Source organism: Neodiprion fabricii, chromosome 1 (genome assembly GCF_021155785.1).
Source record: "Neodiprion fabricii isolate iyNeoFabr1 chromosome 1, iyNeoFabr1.1, whole genome shotgun sequence".
Taxonomy (NCBI): Eukaryota; Metazoa; Arthropoda; class Insecta; order Hymenoptera; family Diprionidae; genus Neodiprion; species Neodiprion fabricii.
In genome coordinates this window covers 26,269,818-26,288,282 of record NC_060239.1, presented here as the reverse complement: position 1 = coordinate 26,288,282, position 18,465 = coordinate 26,269,818, and the positions used below count along the sequence as shown (strand labels likewise).

Genomic DNA, 18,465 nt, shown 5'->3' with positions numbered 1-18,465 from the left:
TAGGTACGATTCGTCCTCGTGCCGGCCGACGACCAAAATTACTTCCGCCTAAGGGAGCGTCGTCGAAACAATCTACCCAAGACATCCGCGAGGACGTTAACGTCGACGTCAGTCTCCGTAACGACCGGCATTCGACGCTGTAACGACTTTAAAAAAGAGGGACAATGGCAAGAAACGACGACGACGACGACGACGATGATATGAATAAGAAAAGAGGGTACAAAAAGATGAGACAAAGGTTGCCTAAACGTACCGTAACGCGAATATCGCTCTCGTTGCACTCGTGCCGGGATTCTTCCGTGTCGATGCTCGGTATCTCTGGTCCCAATGTTCCTGTCCTCTTTTTCAGATTTCATTTATCCGGAAAGAGACAGGTTGTCGAGTGTTCTCTCTCATTCATTCGTCTCTCATCTCAGATTCTCGTCATTTTATGCCATTGTACGGTTGACCGCGGCTACATTTTCAATTAGACCAACTTCGTGCTCCGTCGTTACAATCTCGGAATCAGTCGTTTGTTACGTAGCGTAGAAGACCTTGTAATCGGACTGGTTTTGCTTCGTTCTTATCGCGTTGGAATGTTCATACGTGTTCCTCGAGACGTGAATAAAACTTGGGAGATATAAAAAAAGGACAACTGTACACTCCTTGCAGCGGATGGGTATACGGTCTTGTACGTGTAACTCGCATACCTGGCTGAACTTTTTCCTATATGTCCTGTGTTGTCGTGGGTGACGACACGACACTTTAGAGTCGAGAAGCATGAAATGGTGCCCGAGGGGTTGGCCATTCATGAACTTTTCTCTCTAGGCGTATACATACCTATATACCAGACTCAAAGAATTCAGGATCGCAAAACTTTCAAACGACATACTCAAAGTTTCCCTCAGATCTTCCAAGAGATTTCGTTTCATTTCAATGATTTCACATAGAGTTTCGAAAACTTGACTGCAGCGATTTGGAAAACGAGATATTACGGGTACTTGGTATTATTTAAACGATGGTTTAAAATTCGTATATAGAATCGGAGTTTGATCAACATTGTTGTTGTATCTCCTCCACCCTCCTCGGGAGTTGGCGAATTAAATTAACGCATTCACATTCGTTCACGAAATTCTCGTCGTTATTTTGAAAGAGAAGGAAAGTCAGACAGCTAAAGATAGAGAGAGAGAGAGAGAGAGAGAGAGAGAGAGAGCGTGTGCGAGTGTGTGTCGCGCTACCCGGTTTCACGGTTACGGTTGATCGCCGTGTGTAATCCCGAACCAATTAATTAAACATCAATCAGCGAGCTGTGTTGGTCCGAACCTGTTATACCTGTGCCACCGGTGTATACATCATATGTTTCAATTACGCGACTGGAAAAGGGGTCGGGGACCGGATGGGGACCGTTGATTCGCCCTACAGCCCTCGACTCAGTCCTCGTCATGGTGTTGGGAATTCCGCAGCGAGCCGAAGGGTCGACTCGCATCCCTTGTATTATGCTGTATTTCCGTTTTACGAGGCTTTCGCAAATAGTGCATGTTGTTCTATGAACAGCGGTTCGCAATTTTACTCCGGTCGTTTTACAGTAGGAGAGTATATATGTGAAAATTGCACAGTGTTTCGTACGTCTCAAGGTTTGCGAGCCAAGTTTTCGCGTACGAGACAGCGTGATAAGAAAGTTGGAAAATTGCGAGGCGACGGTTATGGCTTCCGGGTTTTCGACTCAGGCGATTCTTGAACGCAACTTTTTCGGAGAAGAGAGACTCGAGGTACGCAAAGACGCATTCTCACCAACTATACCCATTATTTCGCACTAAAACGTGCAGGGAAATTATTATTTTATCACTTTTTCAACCGGGTATACAATGTGTACCTACATGTATTTAATTTAACGTATTTAACGAGTTTACGACGCATCTCTGTGTGATTATACGTAACGAGACAGTCCAGTGTAATTGAATATCTATCGGGGGATCGATTCTCCTCGTTTTTTCCCCATAATATATACTTTATAATGCCGCGTTCGTTATTTTTCATCATTTTTTCACTGCAAGAAAAAAAAATTTAACGTAGATTTCAAATCTGTTGCAGTGAATTTATAGACCGCATTTTCTTGGAGTCAAATCTACAAATCAATAGTAATATCGGATAATTATCGGATTTTTAAATCTTACGATAATCCTTGTATATTCAATTCCAAAAAGGTACCGTCCATATATTCACCACACGAGATGTAAAATCTACATTATTTTTCTTTCCCTGTGTGTGCAATTTTATTCTCTTACTCTGACACTTGTACGGCCAACAGGTAGTATTGGATTGACTTTATACGGTGCAGTTATTAAATTGACCATTTTTCTTACAATGTGTATATTATATGTATACATCATTGTCGGCCTGCGAAGGTATATATATATATACGCAATCCTAATTAAGGTACGACTTCTGGCTCGATAAACCGAATTGATTGACGACGAGCGGGAAGCGGGAAGATATTATCATGCCTTCGGCTGGGAGTGACGTCATAAAGTAACTAATTAAACTTGCGAGTTTGATCGTTAGCGGGATCTCTTCTCGTTTGTTTGAAGATTTTAATAACCGAGGTGCATGAAGTAGGTACATAATTATCACGGGTCAAGTGAACCAGCTCTTCAAAGTTCCGTTGGGCCGGAGCGTGGAGAGGAGGGAAAACAAGCGACGATGGACGGTTCCCACGATTTTTCCTTAATCGTATACTTGTGACGAAATTGTGCCAATTTCGTTGAATCGTTGTATCGTGAAAATACAACGTCTTTTTATTTACTGCTGGTTTCGACTAGCCGAACGATCGTTGCAGTATATAAAGAATCTTCCTCATGCTCAATTCCAAATTCTCAAATTATGTAAGCTTGTATTACTATCGCGTTATGACGAATAACGATTGAAAATGCTTGCTGTCGTCAATTCAATGCTTGAAATAAGTATAATTATAAAATTTCCGAGATACCGATTCCGTTCCAAGTATTATTATGCTCAAGTATCGTCACAATATTTCATCTTCAAGGCTTACGCTGGAAGAAATCTTGTATTATTTTCCCCGAGTGATACGTTTTTACTTTTTTTACATTTCATTCTGGGTTAGGTGTACTACACGAATAGAGGTTTACGTGTATAATGGTAATCCATCGTCTCGAAATATGTATCGCGATCGAGACAGCCGAACAAAGATTGGCACTCGGTTTGAAGAGTGCCGTACAATCGGGCATCCGATCGTAGACCTCATTTTTCTTTTATTTATTTATTTTTTTTTTCTTCGAATTCCCTGATTTATAACGAAACGATGGAAAAATCGAGAAGCATCTCGTACCTTCGACGTGTAGCCGATATGCGATAGGGAAAGTTTTGTAATTTTTCTGGCCATGAACGGCATAAATATTTTCTTGACGTGAAAAAAAACGTAACCTCGTTTTTTCTCGATCTTTCTCTCTTTCTCTCTCTTTTCGCCCTCTTTTCTTTCTTCTCGTCACACGCGTACCGTAATAATTGTGCAAAATCTTATTCACATATATTGTTGTTCTTCCTCTTTTGTTCAGTGAAAAAAGGATTTTCATCCAGTTTCATTTTAACGAAATCATGTACCGTCACACCTATGTGTCTGACCTTGTTTCGCGACGAATACAATTTACTTTCAGTGTCGTTTAGTCGATTATGATTTCTCCTTAGTGAAAGACATCAAACATTTTTTCCTATAAATGGATAAATTGAAATCTGTGAATTATTGCATACCGAGCGCGAAAGAATGTCTCTCCCTGAAAAAGACAAGGTTCAAAGCGAATGAAGAGGGGAAGGCGGTTTCATCTCTTTTCCGGAATCCAGAAAATCGCTGAGCTCAGAATCATGACGGGATATATCAGGTGATGAGAACAGATAGCGATTAGGTAGACATATAATATATATATATATATATATATATATATATATATATATATATATATATATATATATATATATAGAGAGAGAGAGAGAGAGAGAGAGAGAGAGAGAGAGAGAGAGAGAGAGAGAGAGAGAGAGAGAGAAGAGGTCGCAGGTTTTTGCTGGAGGAAAACGACGCCAACGTTAAACTTTTTTTTAAATCCTCTTTACCCATGGCGAGATGCATTACCGAGAATCAATATACCACCACCATAGCTCTTGAAACACTTTTCACGGCGATTGGATTCGACTGCATTTCTCGATCCGAATGTCACGCGATATCTTTCCGGCTTTGAACGAGTATTAGGAAAAGATAGGGAGAAAGAGAGAGAAAGAGAGAGAGAGAAATAAGGTACCTTTAAAGGGTCGTTGCCTCTTCGCCTCTCACTCTCTCTCTCTCTCTCTCTCTCTCTCGGTTTCGTTCTCTATCTTTTCAGTTTTTATAGCGTCTCAGTGGGAAAAAATCATAAAATTATATTCCCTCGTGGCTCATTCCTCTTTATATGTATACCGCGTTATTTTCTGGAGACTTTTCTTCTTACCGATCCTTCTTCTCCAGGGTGAAACTGCCATCATCCAGCTCTCTGTAACTTTTATACGCCCCCAACTCCCCGTGCAACATCGACAATGTATATAACTCTGCACAACGTGCATTTAATACATATATATATATATATATATATATATATATATATATATATATATATATATATATATATATATATATATATATATATATGTATGTATGTACACATAGACGCGTATACATATAGCGTATATCTGCAGAGATACGCTGCTGACGTCCGAGGATGCGGACTGGTTTCATTCATATATTGGTAGTAAAAATGCCGGTGCGCAAGTTCGCCTCGCCTCGCCTCGCCTACCGGTTCGGTTGTTTGGCCTTTACTACGCCCCTTAAGCCATCAAACTTATGGATATAACGTGGCTCCACGTGTCGTGATTCGATGATAAAAGAGTTGCAGTTATCGCCCAGTTGTGTGATTTCGAGTATTTTTACGAGCCGCGGAATCGTCGGCTGTATGATGATGCGAATTTTCGCGAGTCCATTGTCATAGGTGTGTAGTATGTATATGTATTAGTTGTTGGAATTAACTCGTAGCGTTCTTTTCATGAACACGGATGTGTAAAGCGAATTTATTGATCGAAATAATTATACATTTAACCACGTCCACGTCCACGTGCACATTTTACTCCTTTCGTTCACCAACTTGAACAAGTTTGTCATTGAATCATTTCGCAAACTAGGAGTCTGCGTACGTTTACGGCTTTGTCTGCAATAGTATAGCTACGCAGACTGCAGGGTTAGCATTAATTCTGTTGTTTTTATTTTCACGACGATCAGTCATTAATTTTGCCAATCATTAATTTTGGAAACGTAATTAAAAAAATACGATACGACGATCGATCCGCGACTCGATTTTCACGAACATTTTATAATCTCATCGGTTCATTTATTTCACCATCATTCATGTAACGCGTCAATACAGGTGTAATGTATAGTATGTACCTATTGTGCGAAAAGTTTACTCTTTATGGTTGTTTCTCTTTCCCTTGTACAATATTTTTTCTTCTCCCTTTTCTTTTTCGCGTATAGAATCTCAGCTGGTAGTAAGGAAAACTGCGATCGATCAAACTCCATTATACAATGAGATATTCTCATTTTTATTTTATACGGTACCTATAATGCCCGTTGTGTGTCGATTTTGAACCAGCTCATGTGATTCACATTATATTCGCATCTGTCATATTATTTCAATCTACACCGATTGCGTGTTATGAAGTACGTGTAGAAATTTATCGATTGAAACGAAACTCGAGAAATGAAACGATAAGAGAAAAAAAAAAAAAAAAAGCTTTACTACGGTACTCTACTTTTATTGCACCGGAAAAATGCTGAGCGGTTACTTAAACGACGATTCTACAGCTGCAGGTTGCACGAAGTTTTAGACGCGGGATGGAAAAGAGAAAAAAAGTTGAAAAAAACAAAAATAAATAAAAAATACTACCGTTCAAAATGCGGGAGGACACTCTCCAGAGATTTGCCGTCTGTAAAATACGTGACGGGAATCAGTTTCAGCCATTTTTCTGCCAAGTATAAAATACACATATCTAGGTTCTATATTCGGCGTGGATAGCCGGAAACACGGATCGACGATATTGTATGAAATATGTGATGTCTTTCAAATCGTCGAGGAAAAATCACGCAGGGAAAGAGAAGAGAAAATATAGGACGAGACAAGTTTGACATAATATTCATGTTTATCGTTGTACATGGAGGTATGTCTGTTCCACAGGTACAAATGCACGCGTATATCTATGTTGACGTATCGGGTGTTAAATTTTCTGTTCTCTCATCCGTTAACTTGTTCCATGCTTTTGTTATCGCATCGAGCCTTTCGTCTTTTTCATCATCCCGATACGTGTGAAACCTTCCAGTATCTCTCGTTTTATTTATAATATAACGTATACTGCACGCTGTCTTGTCAATCACTTCTTTTTCTCATCTTTATCTCATTGTCCAATCGTCTTCTTTCGGAGATTTTTCACCCCTTTCCTTCATCGTCGTATTCGACGGTACGAAAGACTGTGATCGGATCAAATCTAACAGAAATTTACCTGATCATTTCGCATTGATCCGAATCGCCTCGTGAAATTCGTCTGGAAGCGTCTAATTTATTATTCGTTGTGTTTTCGCGCAACGGATCAATGTGCCATGTTTTTTTTTTTTTTTTTCACGGATGCACGAGTAAAACATGAATAATACATTCCGTTCTGTTTGGGTATTCGCATGGGGTTTTTTAATCCTTGATTCTGGTTTTCCGTGTACGTCGGATTTTAAGCAGCAGACGATATAGGTATAGTATATGTATGTACAGCATAATAAGCATTGTATCATAGCCGAAATTGCGCTATTCAAACTTTTCGCTGGTTATTCGCAATGAACAAAAATTGGCAGGGTTTTATTATTTTTCGTCGTTTATCAGTCGCTTATCTCTTCCCCAAAGTGTCTCGTATGAAAATTCCGGCGATAAATTGACGAACGATAAACGAACGCGGAGCTTTGCAACGACACGTTTCACAAGATTATTTATCATGAAAGCATCTTACTATATTTTACGAGGCGCGTATTAGCGGCGAAACTTACATAAATTCGAATCTGTATCGTGCCTGCAGATTACAAGGAAAACGCGAAATTTCGGTAGCTGTTCCGTAATTTAGATCCCGCGCTGTGAATCGCGCAAAACATTAGCATAATAACGAGGCGGCCCTTACAGCTTCGCGAAGTTTGCGGTGAGTCTACTCGATTGTTCGTCATGCCGCTGAATTTTGGAAACTCCCGAGAGAAGGACCGACTACGCTTATTATACAGGCCGTACAACATAACCGCGGTGCATGGCGCTGGAAATTTTATTTATATATATATATATATAAAAATGTATATGTATATATATTATATATACGTATGTTATGCAGAGCGCTTTCATGGTAGCCGCGTTATTAAAAGGGGCAAAACGCTACGCAGCGGTTAGCCAAGCGGAGGTTTTTTTAAATTTTTAGTCATGTTAAAGCACCGAGCGTGACAGCCGCGTCGTTAAGAGAGTGACTTTATAAGCTTAGGTGAGAATATTGCGAAGCGTAAACAGCGTCGAATGTATATTTGCAAATCTTTAGCGGTCTCGGATGGAAGCGATGTGATTTTCGCATTAAAAAGATTTAGAAGCGAATTTTTACCATTTTTATGAAAAGTTTTCGAACCGAACGTATCGGTCTATATTTTATCACTCGGCATCGCGAGCCTTTTCATCACCCCCTCCCCTCAACTTTTCCATACGATAATTGTAATAAAAATCACTATCAAGCGCAAGTAATGCGAATAATAATGAAATTGCACGAAATTCGGCAAACCGTAATAAAACGAAACGTAATCATGTTTCGAAATGTTAGCTCCTTAAAAATAATTGTAAAGTTAAGAAAATAGTGAATTTCGGTACGATAACGTTACTGATTCAAGCATCGTTAATTTTTCACAAGTAACGACGCGGGAAGGCTTTTATAAATATTTAACGCGCATCGCGAAGATGCTCGCGAATGAGCTAATATCTTCCCCGGATATTATGTTTTGTGAAAAATCGCGTTTCGCTTGTTCAGCGTGTGTCGTCTGTGTTATTCCGAGCGTGATATTCAGCGGGAAACGCGTGTAATGCTAGCGAAGATACAGACGTCGTTTATACAGCTAAAAGTGACTTATCTATTGTCCTTTTGTTCACCGCGGCATGCCGTTGAACACGAAGTTGGGGTGTTGAAACAGCAGTCGGTGAACTTTGTTGTACGGTTATAACATCGTACCTTGTCGCATTGTGCAGCTTGTACGTCAGCCGTTTGCGACAGTTCACAACTCTCGTCGTCAGACGGAAACTATTCTTGCCCGCTCGAGAATCGTACGAGTAATCCAAACCATCCACCAACTGGCGTGTGTGCGATATGTATGTACCTACGGGATATGAACGCTTGCCGTTCATGTTGTTTGTGTAATATAGAAAGAAAAAGGGTGAGTTTGCTCGGTAGGTAAATGCAGGTGTAATACACACCCTTAATATGCGCGATGGTAGTTTAATTTCGGAATCGTGGATTGAAATATAATCGACGCGAATCAAGAGATTTTCTAATTTCTGTTACGATCGTCACAGATTTTGCATATTTACAACATATTATTGAAATATCGTGCCTTGCAATTAGATACTTTTGCGAAACTGATAAAAAATCATTGGGTGTTGACGAAAAGACACGTCGAATGATTGGTTTTTTTTTCTCATTATCTAAAAATGCATTCCGGTAAGTAGGTAAAATTTATTCTCTCAAGCAGCGTCAAGTAACCGTTCTCCAGATTTACGATGCGTTTGCCCAACGCGGCATTTTCGTCAAGGAATTTTTGAGCGCTTTGTTTCGAATGATTGAGAGAAATTTTCCTTTTTTTTTTTTAAATCATTCATGTATCACCGATCGCCAACAGCATCAGAATTGTTATTAAACGTATCGGATTTTGAGATAAAACAGGATTATTTTGAAACGTAAATCTTTACAATCCGTTGGACGTAACGCAGTGTTGCAATTTTTTATCGACGATGCCGTCGTTCTAAGCTAACGTCGATTTTTATCCCTGAATAATGAGGAAAAGTTATTTGATTATAGCTGCAATATAAAACTGCAAGAGCGCAGCATTAACCTATAACAAATGGAATTAAACTAGCAGCGAGAGATCTCGCATAATACTTGTCGGAGGATCTTTGTGGAGCTGTTGATGTTCCCTGAAGTCGTATTCTTTTCTGCAGCGATCAATAAATCTTCTGCCCTCAAGTTAATTAGACATCAAGATTTAATGCGTACTTCGGTGTATAAGAGCCGAAGAGGCGAGGATTCTTCGTGCGGAATTCTTGTCGGAAAGTTTGGTTCCTCTCTCTCCGGATAAATAGTTCGCTGCACAATATAATATTCCGGTAAATATGAAATGTTTGAAGTGAATATATAATTTGTGTGTTCGTGTGCGAAAAAAAAAAAAAAAAAAAAAATAAAAAAAAATCAACTTGTTCGATCGAGTTACGAGAAAAGTCGACGTAATTCAAATTTCAATCAATCACCTATAATCGTATTTAACCTTACGAAATTCGTAAAATTTTTTCACTCGGTAATTTCCAGGGCTTCACGAGTGGAAGAAAATGAATTATTTTTCATCGTTAGCTTTCAAGCATTCTTGGCCTAGTCGCAATTTGGGGATTTGCCAAGGTGACGAATACAGGCGCGCGTGTGTGTGTGTTATTTTTTTCTTCGTATTGCACGGTGCTTCTTTCTTTGCATCACTCAACGAGTGGAATAACGGCCAATTTCGGGAAGCCTGACGATATACAGGAGTTAATTTAATTACGTATTACACGTATAACGAAGGCGCCTGTAAACGCGAAAAGCGGTTGGTAATTTTACTCGGCCAATAAAGCTTGGTAATTTGAAACATTAGGCGGTAAAGTCTGCGGCTGGCTGGCTCACGATCAGGTAAATAAAATAAAGCGTCAGGTTAAACGAAAAATATACTTTACTTCGGTTTTATCTAATTACAAACCATTGGGTACAGTATCGCATGTATGGTTACACAAATACACGTATGTACAGGTATCCGCACTGCGAAGCGGTAGGCGTTCCGTTCCGATCTTTCGTCATAAAACATCCGATGGATTCGTTTTATATCTGACGACGAGACTAGAGTTCCTGCAGGGAGCTCGTCTACGTATATACAAAGTATATAGCTCTTCGTTTGACTAGCAATAAGCGCGAAGACAGACGTCAAGGTACCCCGTAAAATACGGAATAGAACGGAATAAAACGGAATAAAACAGTATTAGACGCCCGGACTGAGAAAGTTTCTCAGGTAATATTTCACCGTTCGGTGTTCAGGAGCCAACGGGCTTTGCTGAAACCTGCTACAGTGAAAAACGAAAGGAGCAGGAGAGAGGGAGAGAGAGAGAGAGACGCGACTGGAGAATGGACCGTCTGAAATATCTTCCTTTACGTACCTAGGTACAGTATATACGTATATTGTTGTACATACTATGCGTGCGGGAAAGCCGCGGCTGGAACAGGATAGTCCTGCAGGATATAAGCCTGATATACAATGTGTTTCGGGTGCGATACGGTGCAAGAAATACTTCTCGGACGCAATTTCAAGGACATGAATTCCTCGACCAAATTCTGCCCGGATGTGTGTAAGATATCACGGATGTTCAAATTTTTGGCTACTTAAATAATGGAATGGTTGAAATTATAATCGTACGTACTTATCCAAGTAATACGAAAGATATTTTGAGCGGAAAGGGTTTTTCAAATTTATGTGAATCGAGTATTTTTTTTTTCTACCTTTGAAATTTTATCAGAAAATAAGGGGAGGATCGATGAATTCAGGTTTCGAATGATTATAAAACGAAGCGTTAATTGCAAGCGTCCCGAAGTAAATTTTCAGTTACGGATTAGCAAACAGACGGGCAAAACCTGTGTAATGGAAAACAGCTGCGTTCGGATTGTGAAAATCTCAGTACTGGTGGAATTGTTAAGCCGCGTGATTAATTATTCGACTTTTACTCTCGGTCTGATGGTGAATTGTATTTGTTGTTTTTTTTTTTTTTTTTTTTTTTTTGCTTCATACTTTCCTCGATAGCGAAAATACTTTTCTTTCATACTTCTCACCGACAATCGAAGCAGTTTTAATATACGTACGCTATATCCTCTCGGAGGATATAAGAATAAGAACGAGAAGATTGAAAAATAATTTTTAAGGGGCACGAAGGGGCTTCGCTTTTCCCACCATCTCAATACATGAGCATTAATCTTTGATACGCGTGAAGGCTGCTGGATGATTGAAACGGAAAAAAATACGAACTCCCTTTTGATTAAAAATGCTCAGACTGCAATCAATAGTCTTGTACATTCCAACAAGTGTTATTCGAAATTTATTACATCGTCGGTCTTGCTATCGCAAGAGACACGCACGATACATTGTGTAGGATGATAGATCAGCCGTTGAACAATGGGCGTTATTTATATGCCATTCGAAACAGTATTACGGACAGTTCGTATTTTTATTTTGTGCGATAAAACGAATTTCTCCAGCAGTTATGCAAAAGTCACGAGGGTAAATATACGTGTAAGGTATAACAAATTAATACATACTAACGATAAGTTTACCTTGGTGACGTTTAATTTAGCGTTTATTATGCTTTTCATTAAAGTTTGCAGTTATGCACTTCGATAATATTTTATTAAAAAGGCGTAGCGCTTAAGGGAAATATTCAGCCTCGAGTTTGATTAATAAAACAGAGTTTGAGAGAAGGCGGGCAGTCGGCACTGTACTGATCGGAGAAGCCCGTAGAACCACCACAGCGGAAACTGGAAGGACGAAAGAAGCACCGTTAATGGTTCGAATTAATAATTGCAAGTCGGCACGCGATTCGAAGCTTTTTCGCCGTTACTCTAACCGCGATATTTTCTCCTCCCTTCACCGTTCGCGCGTGTGTAACGCGAATGCATAAGCGAATCCGCCGTCGAACGAAACTTTTGCCAAATTATCGCAGTGTGCTTTACTCGACATCTGGCGGAATTTCTTCTTGAATAAATTCATTCGAGCGGTTGAATCCAACCGAAGACAAATTATGTTCTCCGCAGGACGTTGGAATGCAAATTGAGCTCAAACAAGAAAGGACGTGTAAGGCCGAAGCGAGGACCATACGATGTATAAATTATTTATAAAAACCGACCGCCCTTCGTTCACCCTTCCCATATAAGCCAACCCCTTTTTTTCATTAACCCGAGCAATCGTCCGACTAAACCTTAATTTGCTGTGCGATAAACGTACGGGCGATGTATTTTTGTATTCTTGCCTTTTTTACCAACGGGAAATGTAACCGTGATAAAAAAGGGTAGGAACAGCTAAGATCGCAACAACATCGAGCCGTTACGTAAATTTCATTATCCTCACGCATATTTCGTTATCTCACTGGCTATTTTTACCTTTCAACGTACGTTCAAATATCTTTTTCACGCGGATGAAACGAACGTATGAAGAAAAAAAAAAAACAAAAAAAAGGAAAGAACGTGACCGCAAGATGAGCAAAGTTTTTCCGGTACTTCAAAAGTTTCGCGAGTAATTAATATGGATGCGCAGATATTGAGACGGATATGTTTGCGGACCTTTTTTTACCTTTGTTACCTTTTTTCGGTGAGTAATATGCGGTAGACCGCTTTCAATCATAAAATTCCGACGGTGTACATCCCTCACAATTTGCCCGAAGCTTCGACCGTGCGTTATAATCAATCCGATGTTTGGAATCCTCGACCGAATGGATTTTTTCTTTTTTCCTTTTCCTTTTTTATTCCTTCTTTTTTGTTTTTCAAGCAAATTTTTAATCCTCCGTCCGCCTTTGATCACCACTTTTTCCCAATAACCACTCATCGCTAATCGCAACACATACGGTATCGTTGTGTCGATGCCATGTTTATTTTTCTTTTGTCAGAAAGTTGTGAATTAGCTACTATTTCGGTGCTGATAAACATCATACGTGTCCGCTGGGATATGTTTAGCTCGATAATTACCCGGTATTTTTTTGGACCGTGAACTGTGCGGGGTTGGACGATATGAAACCGACCGTCCTGCGTGCACTTTCGGGTATTTAACACCGACAATGAATTCCGATTACCACCCTCGTTTCAGCGCGGTGGATATTTTGCGCTGAAACACCCATTAGAAGGTAGTTTAAAAATATATACCTACCCGTGGTGAATGACGCCCATTGGGAATCCGGGTACGTTTTTTTTTTTTTTTTTTTTTTTTCATTTTCTTTTTCTCTCTTTAAAACGCGATTCGAGTTGTATAACCTACCCTAACCTCCGTCGAATTACAATGTGACGAATGAAGTTGACGTATGGAGTTTCAACGATACTCGTTATATTTTCTTGAAATATATCACGGCGAGGTAATAAATTCATAAAATTGTCCGAAGTGGAAATTTAAAGCGAAAATGTATGTATGAGAAATTCTATGCGCGGGTTTCACTTTTGAGTTTCATGTCGGACGGTTGCCGGTCCAAATTTTGTTTCAGTTTCGGTATATGGCACGGTATTCTTAGATACAATCACCCGATTTTTTAGAAGCGATTAATCTTCGAATTTTTTGGTCACTTTCAATATTTTTTGAAGAAAATTATACGGAGACTCACAAGGATTTTAATTATCATGGTCTTAAAATCTTTTCGATTTTTTCTTTTCGAATATACACTGATAAAAATTTCATTTGTCACAGTAACTAGACAAATTGAGTGAAACAGGTATCGTTAAAAAATTTTATATTGTTGGAATATTGTTGGAATTACGAAAAACGAGGTACGCGTAACCATTTTGCGCTATTGTCGATCCGTTTTTGGTACTTGCAACGCAAAATCAGTCTGTTCGTTTGACTGTACTTTTTTAGTTGAACAAGGCTTTAATGTCAATTTATCGTCGTACAAGCATTAAATTTTCGCAACAGTTGCAAGAAAATCTAGTAACAGTGATCGTAATGAGAAAGAATAGTAACGGATACTAGACTTTCTGATAACAGCTTCACAGCTAATTTTCATTTTGTACCTAGAACTAAATCTTTCGATTGCGGTTAAAAATGAAAATAGTTAAGGACCGAGCGGTAACCGGAACTAAAAACTTCTCTCAGTGTATTACAGAACACATAGATTATTGCAGATAAATAATAACGATTTGTTGCAGGCTTCCACACGTACACCCACAACGAGAGCGCTCACACGGTTCGCGTCGAGGATGAAATTCTGACCGTCAAGTACGAGGATGGCCGGTGGTCAAAGCCCTACTACGACTGCGGGGGCGGCAACATCTGGATGCTCACGTACACGGTGCCCTTCTTTGGATATGCCAACGACACGTACTTTTTCAAGTACGTACTTTTCTGCACGCCTCTTACTTTTCCACCTATTCACCCCTGCGCGCCGTATACGTAGTTACGTACGCCTTTTGCAGCCGGAAGTCACGATTGCGCGAAACGACCCTACACAAATGGACCGTCTTCGCCCCGGGGAAAATTATACGCGTTTACTTTATCGGCAAAACCCTTGGCATCACTTAGCCGGTCGATGTATCGTCTCTGTGCTTCGTTAACGCTGCACAAATCTCCGATAAATCGATCACGGGGATTATTTTTGCGCATCTACGCGATCCGCATAGCCAGATTCATCGGTCGATATTCACCTTGGCGTTAGTAAGGTTCGGTAGTTCGAATCACGTATTCGGACGTGTTATAGTGGAATGGAATAATGCCTTGGTGGTTTTTGTTTTTTACTTTTCATCACCTTTGGCGATGTAAGAAAAGTATTGGTTCCGATCTAAAGCGACGTTTTCTAATTTCGTACCTCTGGAATCCGAAAAATAGATTTTTAGAAAAACGTCGGTACGTCGGTCTGTTCAAAAAAATTCGAAGCTCGCAGGATTTTACCACGAAATGATGGGCTTGAAAATATGCCATGTCCCGTTCAAATTGAACTTCCGATTCTACCGGGAATCAGAATCGATTTTCAATGTTTTACCGTCTATATTTTTTGCTGGTTTTTCAAATAAGCGGTTACGTTTTTCTCAGTTTATATATTTATTTGAAAAAAATGTTATTAATTTTTTGTTTTTCAGAATTTTTCTTTTAAAACTTGGAAAAAACTATTTTCACGGCTTGTTTTTATTTTTCTCTTATAATACTTTTACCGATGCGAGCTTCCTTTACCCGCTATCGAATTATAACGTTACCGTATACTCTTGGCGTTTTCCTGGAAGTCGATTTTGTTTATCGTATACTTCTTTCGATCCTTACTGGAAAGTTTTCATTTTAATTGCGAGGAAAGAATAGATCCCGCGAACTTTTCCTGGAGAGGTGGTTCATTTTCTTGCCTTGTTGTAAACGGCGAGGTCGAAGTCTCTGTCAGCTATAGAATAGTCGAGTTGATCAGTTTTTAATCTAGAGCTGCATCGAGAGGAACAGATGTTCCGCTGATTCTCTATTATAGACTAGTGGAATTGAACCACCGAGTTCATTTGCGCTGTGGGCGCCATCTTGTTTTCGATTAATCTCCTTCTTCACGTGCACATGTCTCGTATTTTCCCACACCCAAATCATTCTCACTCAGACCTTGCCCAATTTCGTTCGCCAATTTTTTCTTTTTCTTTCTTTCTTTTTTGTTTTTTTTATTCTACCATATATTTTCTCGACGTGAACACCACTTTTCGGGATGGAGAATTTCGCGAGTTTTCCATTATTCAACGTCAAGATCTGTCCTCGATAACTGCACAGTCGAATTTTGCACCCAAATAATTTGTCGTTGCTCGGTGGTGGCGACGTAAACTGCTGATCATGAACTTCGCACGTAATTCGTCAAGTTATAGTTACACTATGGTGTATTTATATTTATTATATATCTATACTGACTTTCCAAAGCGCGACGTTAACGGTTATTGATGCGATGGTGGTGAGAGTAAAATAAATGAGAAATATTTATACAGGATACTTGGATCAGACAAACCGTTTAACGTCTTGTGTGACCCTCGTAGTGTCAAATTTCAATGAAGTTTTGGATATTTTGTTATTTTGTGACAGTTACGTGTAAAAAAGGGTTTGAGTCTGGGGAGGATGTCAGTAAGTGTCGGTAACAGGAATCTGTATCCAGAACTCTCATAGTATCACTACCCCCACGTATAGTGACCATTCTATTATTCAGTCGCCAGAGGCAGTAGGGAGGAATACAGAGTAAAAAGTGAGAGCTTCGTGAATTATGGAACATAAACTCTACGTCGCGGTCTTGCCGTATACCTAATACCAGAAAGTTATAGGTATACTAAAGACGATTCCGAGAAGAGTAAGCAATGAGGTGATGGAGAAAAAATTTAGAAAAATACAAAAAACAACTAATGCTGGACGATGTGGTGACGTCAAGCGGCTCTCAACCTCCTCCTCTTTTCTCAATCTCCTTACGTTTCTGTTGCATCACCCGATCCACGTAGTCCTATTATTCCAGCTACGTTATTACTAAGCTGCAAAATTCAAAATTAAACTAAAACTAAATTTTCCCGTCTTAATCAAATTGTTAATAAAAAACGGCGTTCAGGAACCACTAAATGTCGATATTAAGAGCTCAAACTTTCACAGGCGTATTGTTTCCTCTTCCTACAATTACTATAAAACGTGTGACTTTGAAAGAAAAGAGTATTTTCTTCTTCGGTCCAGATTTTGGGGAGGAGGAAAACTAATGTGGGGGCGTTTTTTTTTTAATCTCACTCGCAGGCTTGTAACTTATACATTTCATCGTATGCGAAAAATGATATATATATATATATATATATATATATATATAACTATATATAGTAAGTATACGTATAATACGTGTAATACGTGACATCTTTCGGGTAAAATTGTGGTAGGCAGATTGTTTTAATTTGCATACATATACACTGAGGAAAAAAATTCCATTTATTTGCATTTTGTTGATACAGTGCAACGGCACGCTTAATTCGATTAAATTTTGTTTCGATGAAATTGTTGTTTACTTGTTACTGTGAAACAAAGAAGTATTGGGTTGGATTGAGAAAATTCCAGTTGGTACAATAAAATGAATTCATTTCGGGCTGCTGATGCAATAAATGTTAATTGCTTTAATTAAATTTCTTTCCGTTTGAGTGAATTCATAATATTTTTTGTTCGGTAAAATATTCTGTTAGCATTCCGCAAATAATTCATTTTTATGAATGAAAGAAGTTTCCTGAATTTAATTGAATAACTGGTTGTATTGTAATTACAAGAAAAGATCTCGTAAGGTTTAATAAGGATTATAATTTTTTGTGCAAGATTTCACGAAACCGAGTAAATTAACATTATTATTTATTATGTTTTTAAATCTGATAAATTTGTGTTCGTCAGGCAGGGAAACGTATTCATCAGGAAACACCTCGTCTATGAGTTTCGATTTTTTTTTTCTTATCCCATTCACCGATAACTTGTACGATACGCCTTGCAGCTAGGGAATGAATTTTTTAGTCCTACATAAAATACGTCCGCACTGATTTTGCAGTCTGATTCGTCCATACGTTCACAGCAGCTTTGATGTTACAGCCAGCTTTGAAATTGCTTTTCATCATTATATTTACCTCCCACGCCTCCCCTTTTCCTGTGTCAATCTGTCAACCGCGCAAAGGTAAAGCTTCACTGAAGACACGATTTGTATGGAACACGGTCGTACAGCTTATATTTTACAAAGAATTAACTTTTCACATAAACGTATTTTCCTCGACTATCACTCTATTTGCGCAGGCTTTGCTTTGCGGTTGAAATGCGTTTTCATAACTGAATTAGAGTCGACGAGCAAAATTGGACGAGGGCTTGAAATTATTCCTCGCATCTCGTATGTTTTTCATAATCGAGTTTTCGAAAAAAATAACCTTTAGTAAATTTTCATTCTTTTCAAGTTGGAATTATACAATCTGTCAAGCATTTGCATTGGTGCTTTTTAATTTGCCAACCGATCCGTACATCCAAGTGATTTCAATTATTAATCCACAAGCCATTAATTTCGGGCACGTTACTTAATCGGTAGGTATTACGTACACTAAATATCCGTAAAACTTGGACGTGCAGTCCTTGGCGTCTGTTAATTATACGATCTCATTCGCTAACGGTATACTTCTTGAGATGGATTATTTCCGTGTCTATCACGGCAAGTGCGGCTGTTAAATAAATAAATCAATCTCAATTCGTAGCACACATCGATCAACATCGTACGGCATTGACCCAAATAACGCCCCACCGATCTTTCGGCATGACTATATCGCTCTGCAGGTACCAAGACACGCTGCAGGGTATAACAAGAACTTACCGAACAGTAAACACAACTGTATACCTATATCGACGAAATTGTGGCGAGTGGTTATAACCCAAGT

General features: G+C 39.1%; 1 protein-coding gene across 2 annotated transcripts in view; it reads left to right on the top strand.

Annotated features, from left to right (window-relative positions):
* LOC124183117 (probable G-protein coupled receptor CG31760) overlaps positions 1–18,465 on the top strand; it is a 134,986-nt gene that overhangs the window by 39,953 nt on the left and 76,568 nt on the right. For both annotated transcript variants that reach the window (XM_046571175.1, XM_046571184.1), the window contains one exon: positions 14,248–14,431. In XM_046571175.1, the coding sequence (XP_046427131.1) occupies positions 14,248–14,431 (184 nt within the window). The remainder of the gene's footprint in view (positions 1–14,247; positions 14,432–18,465) is intronic.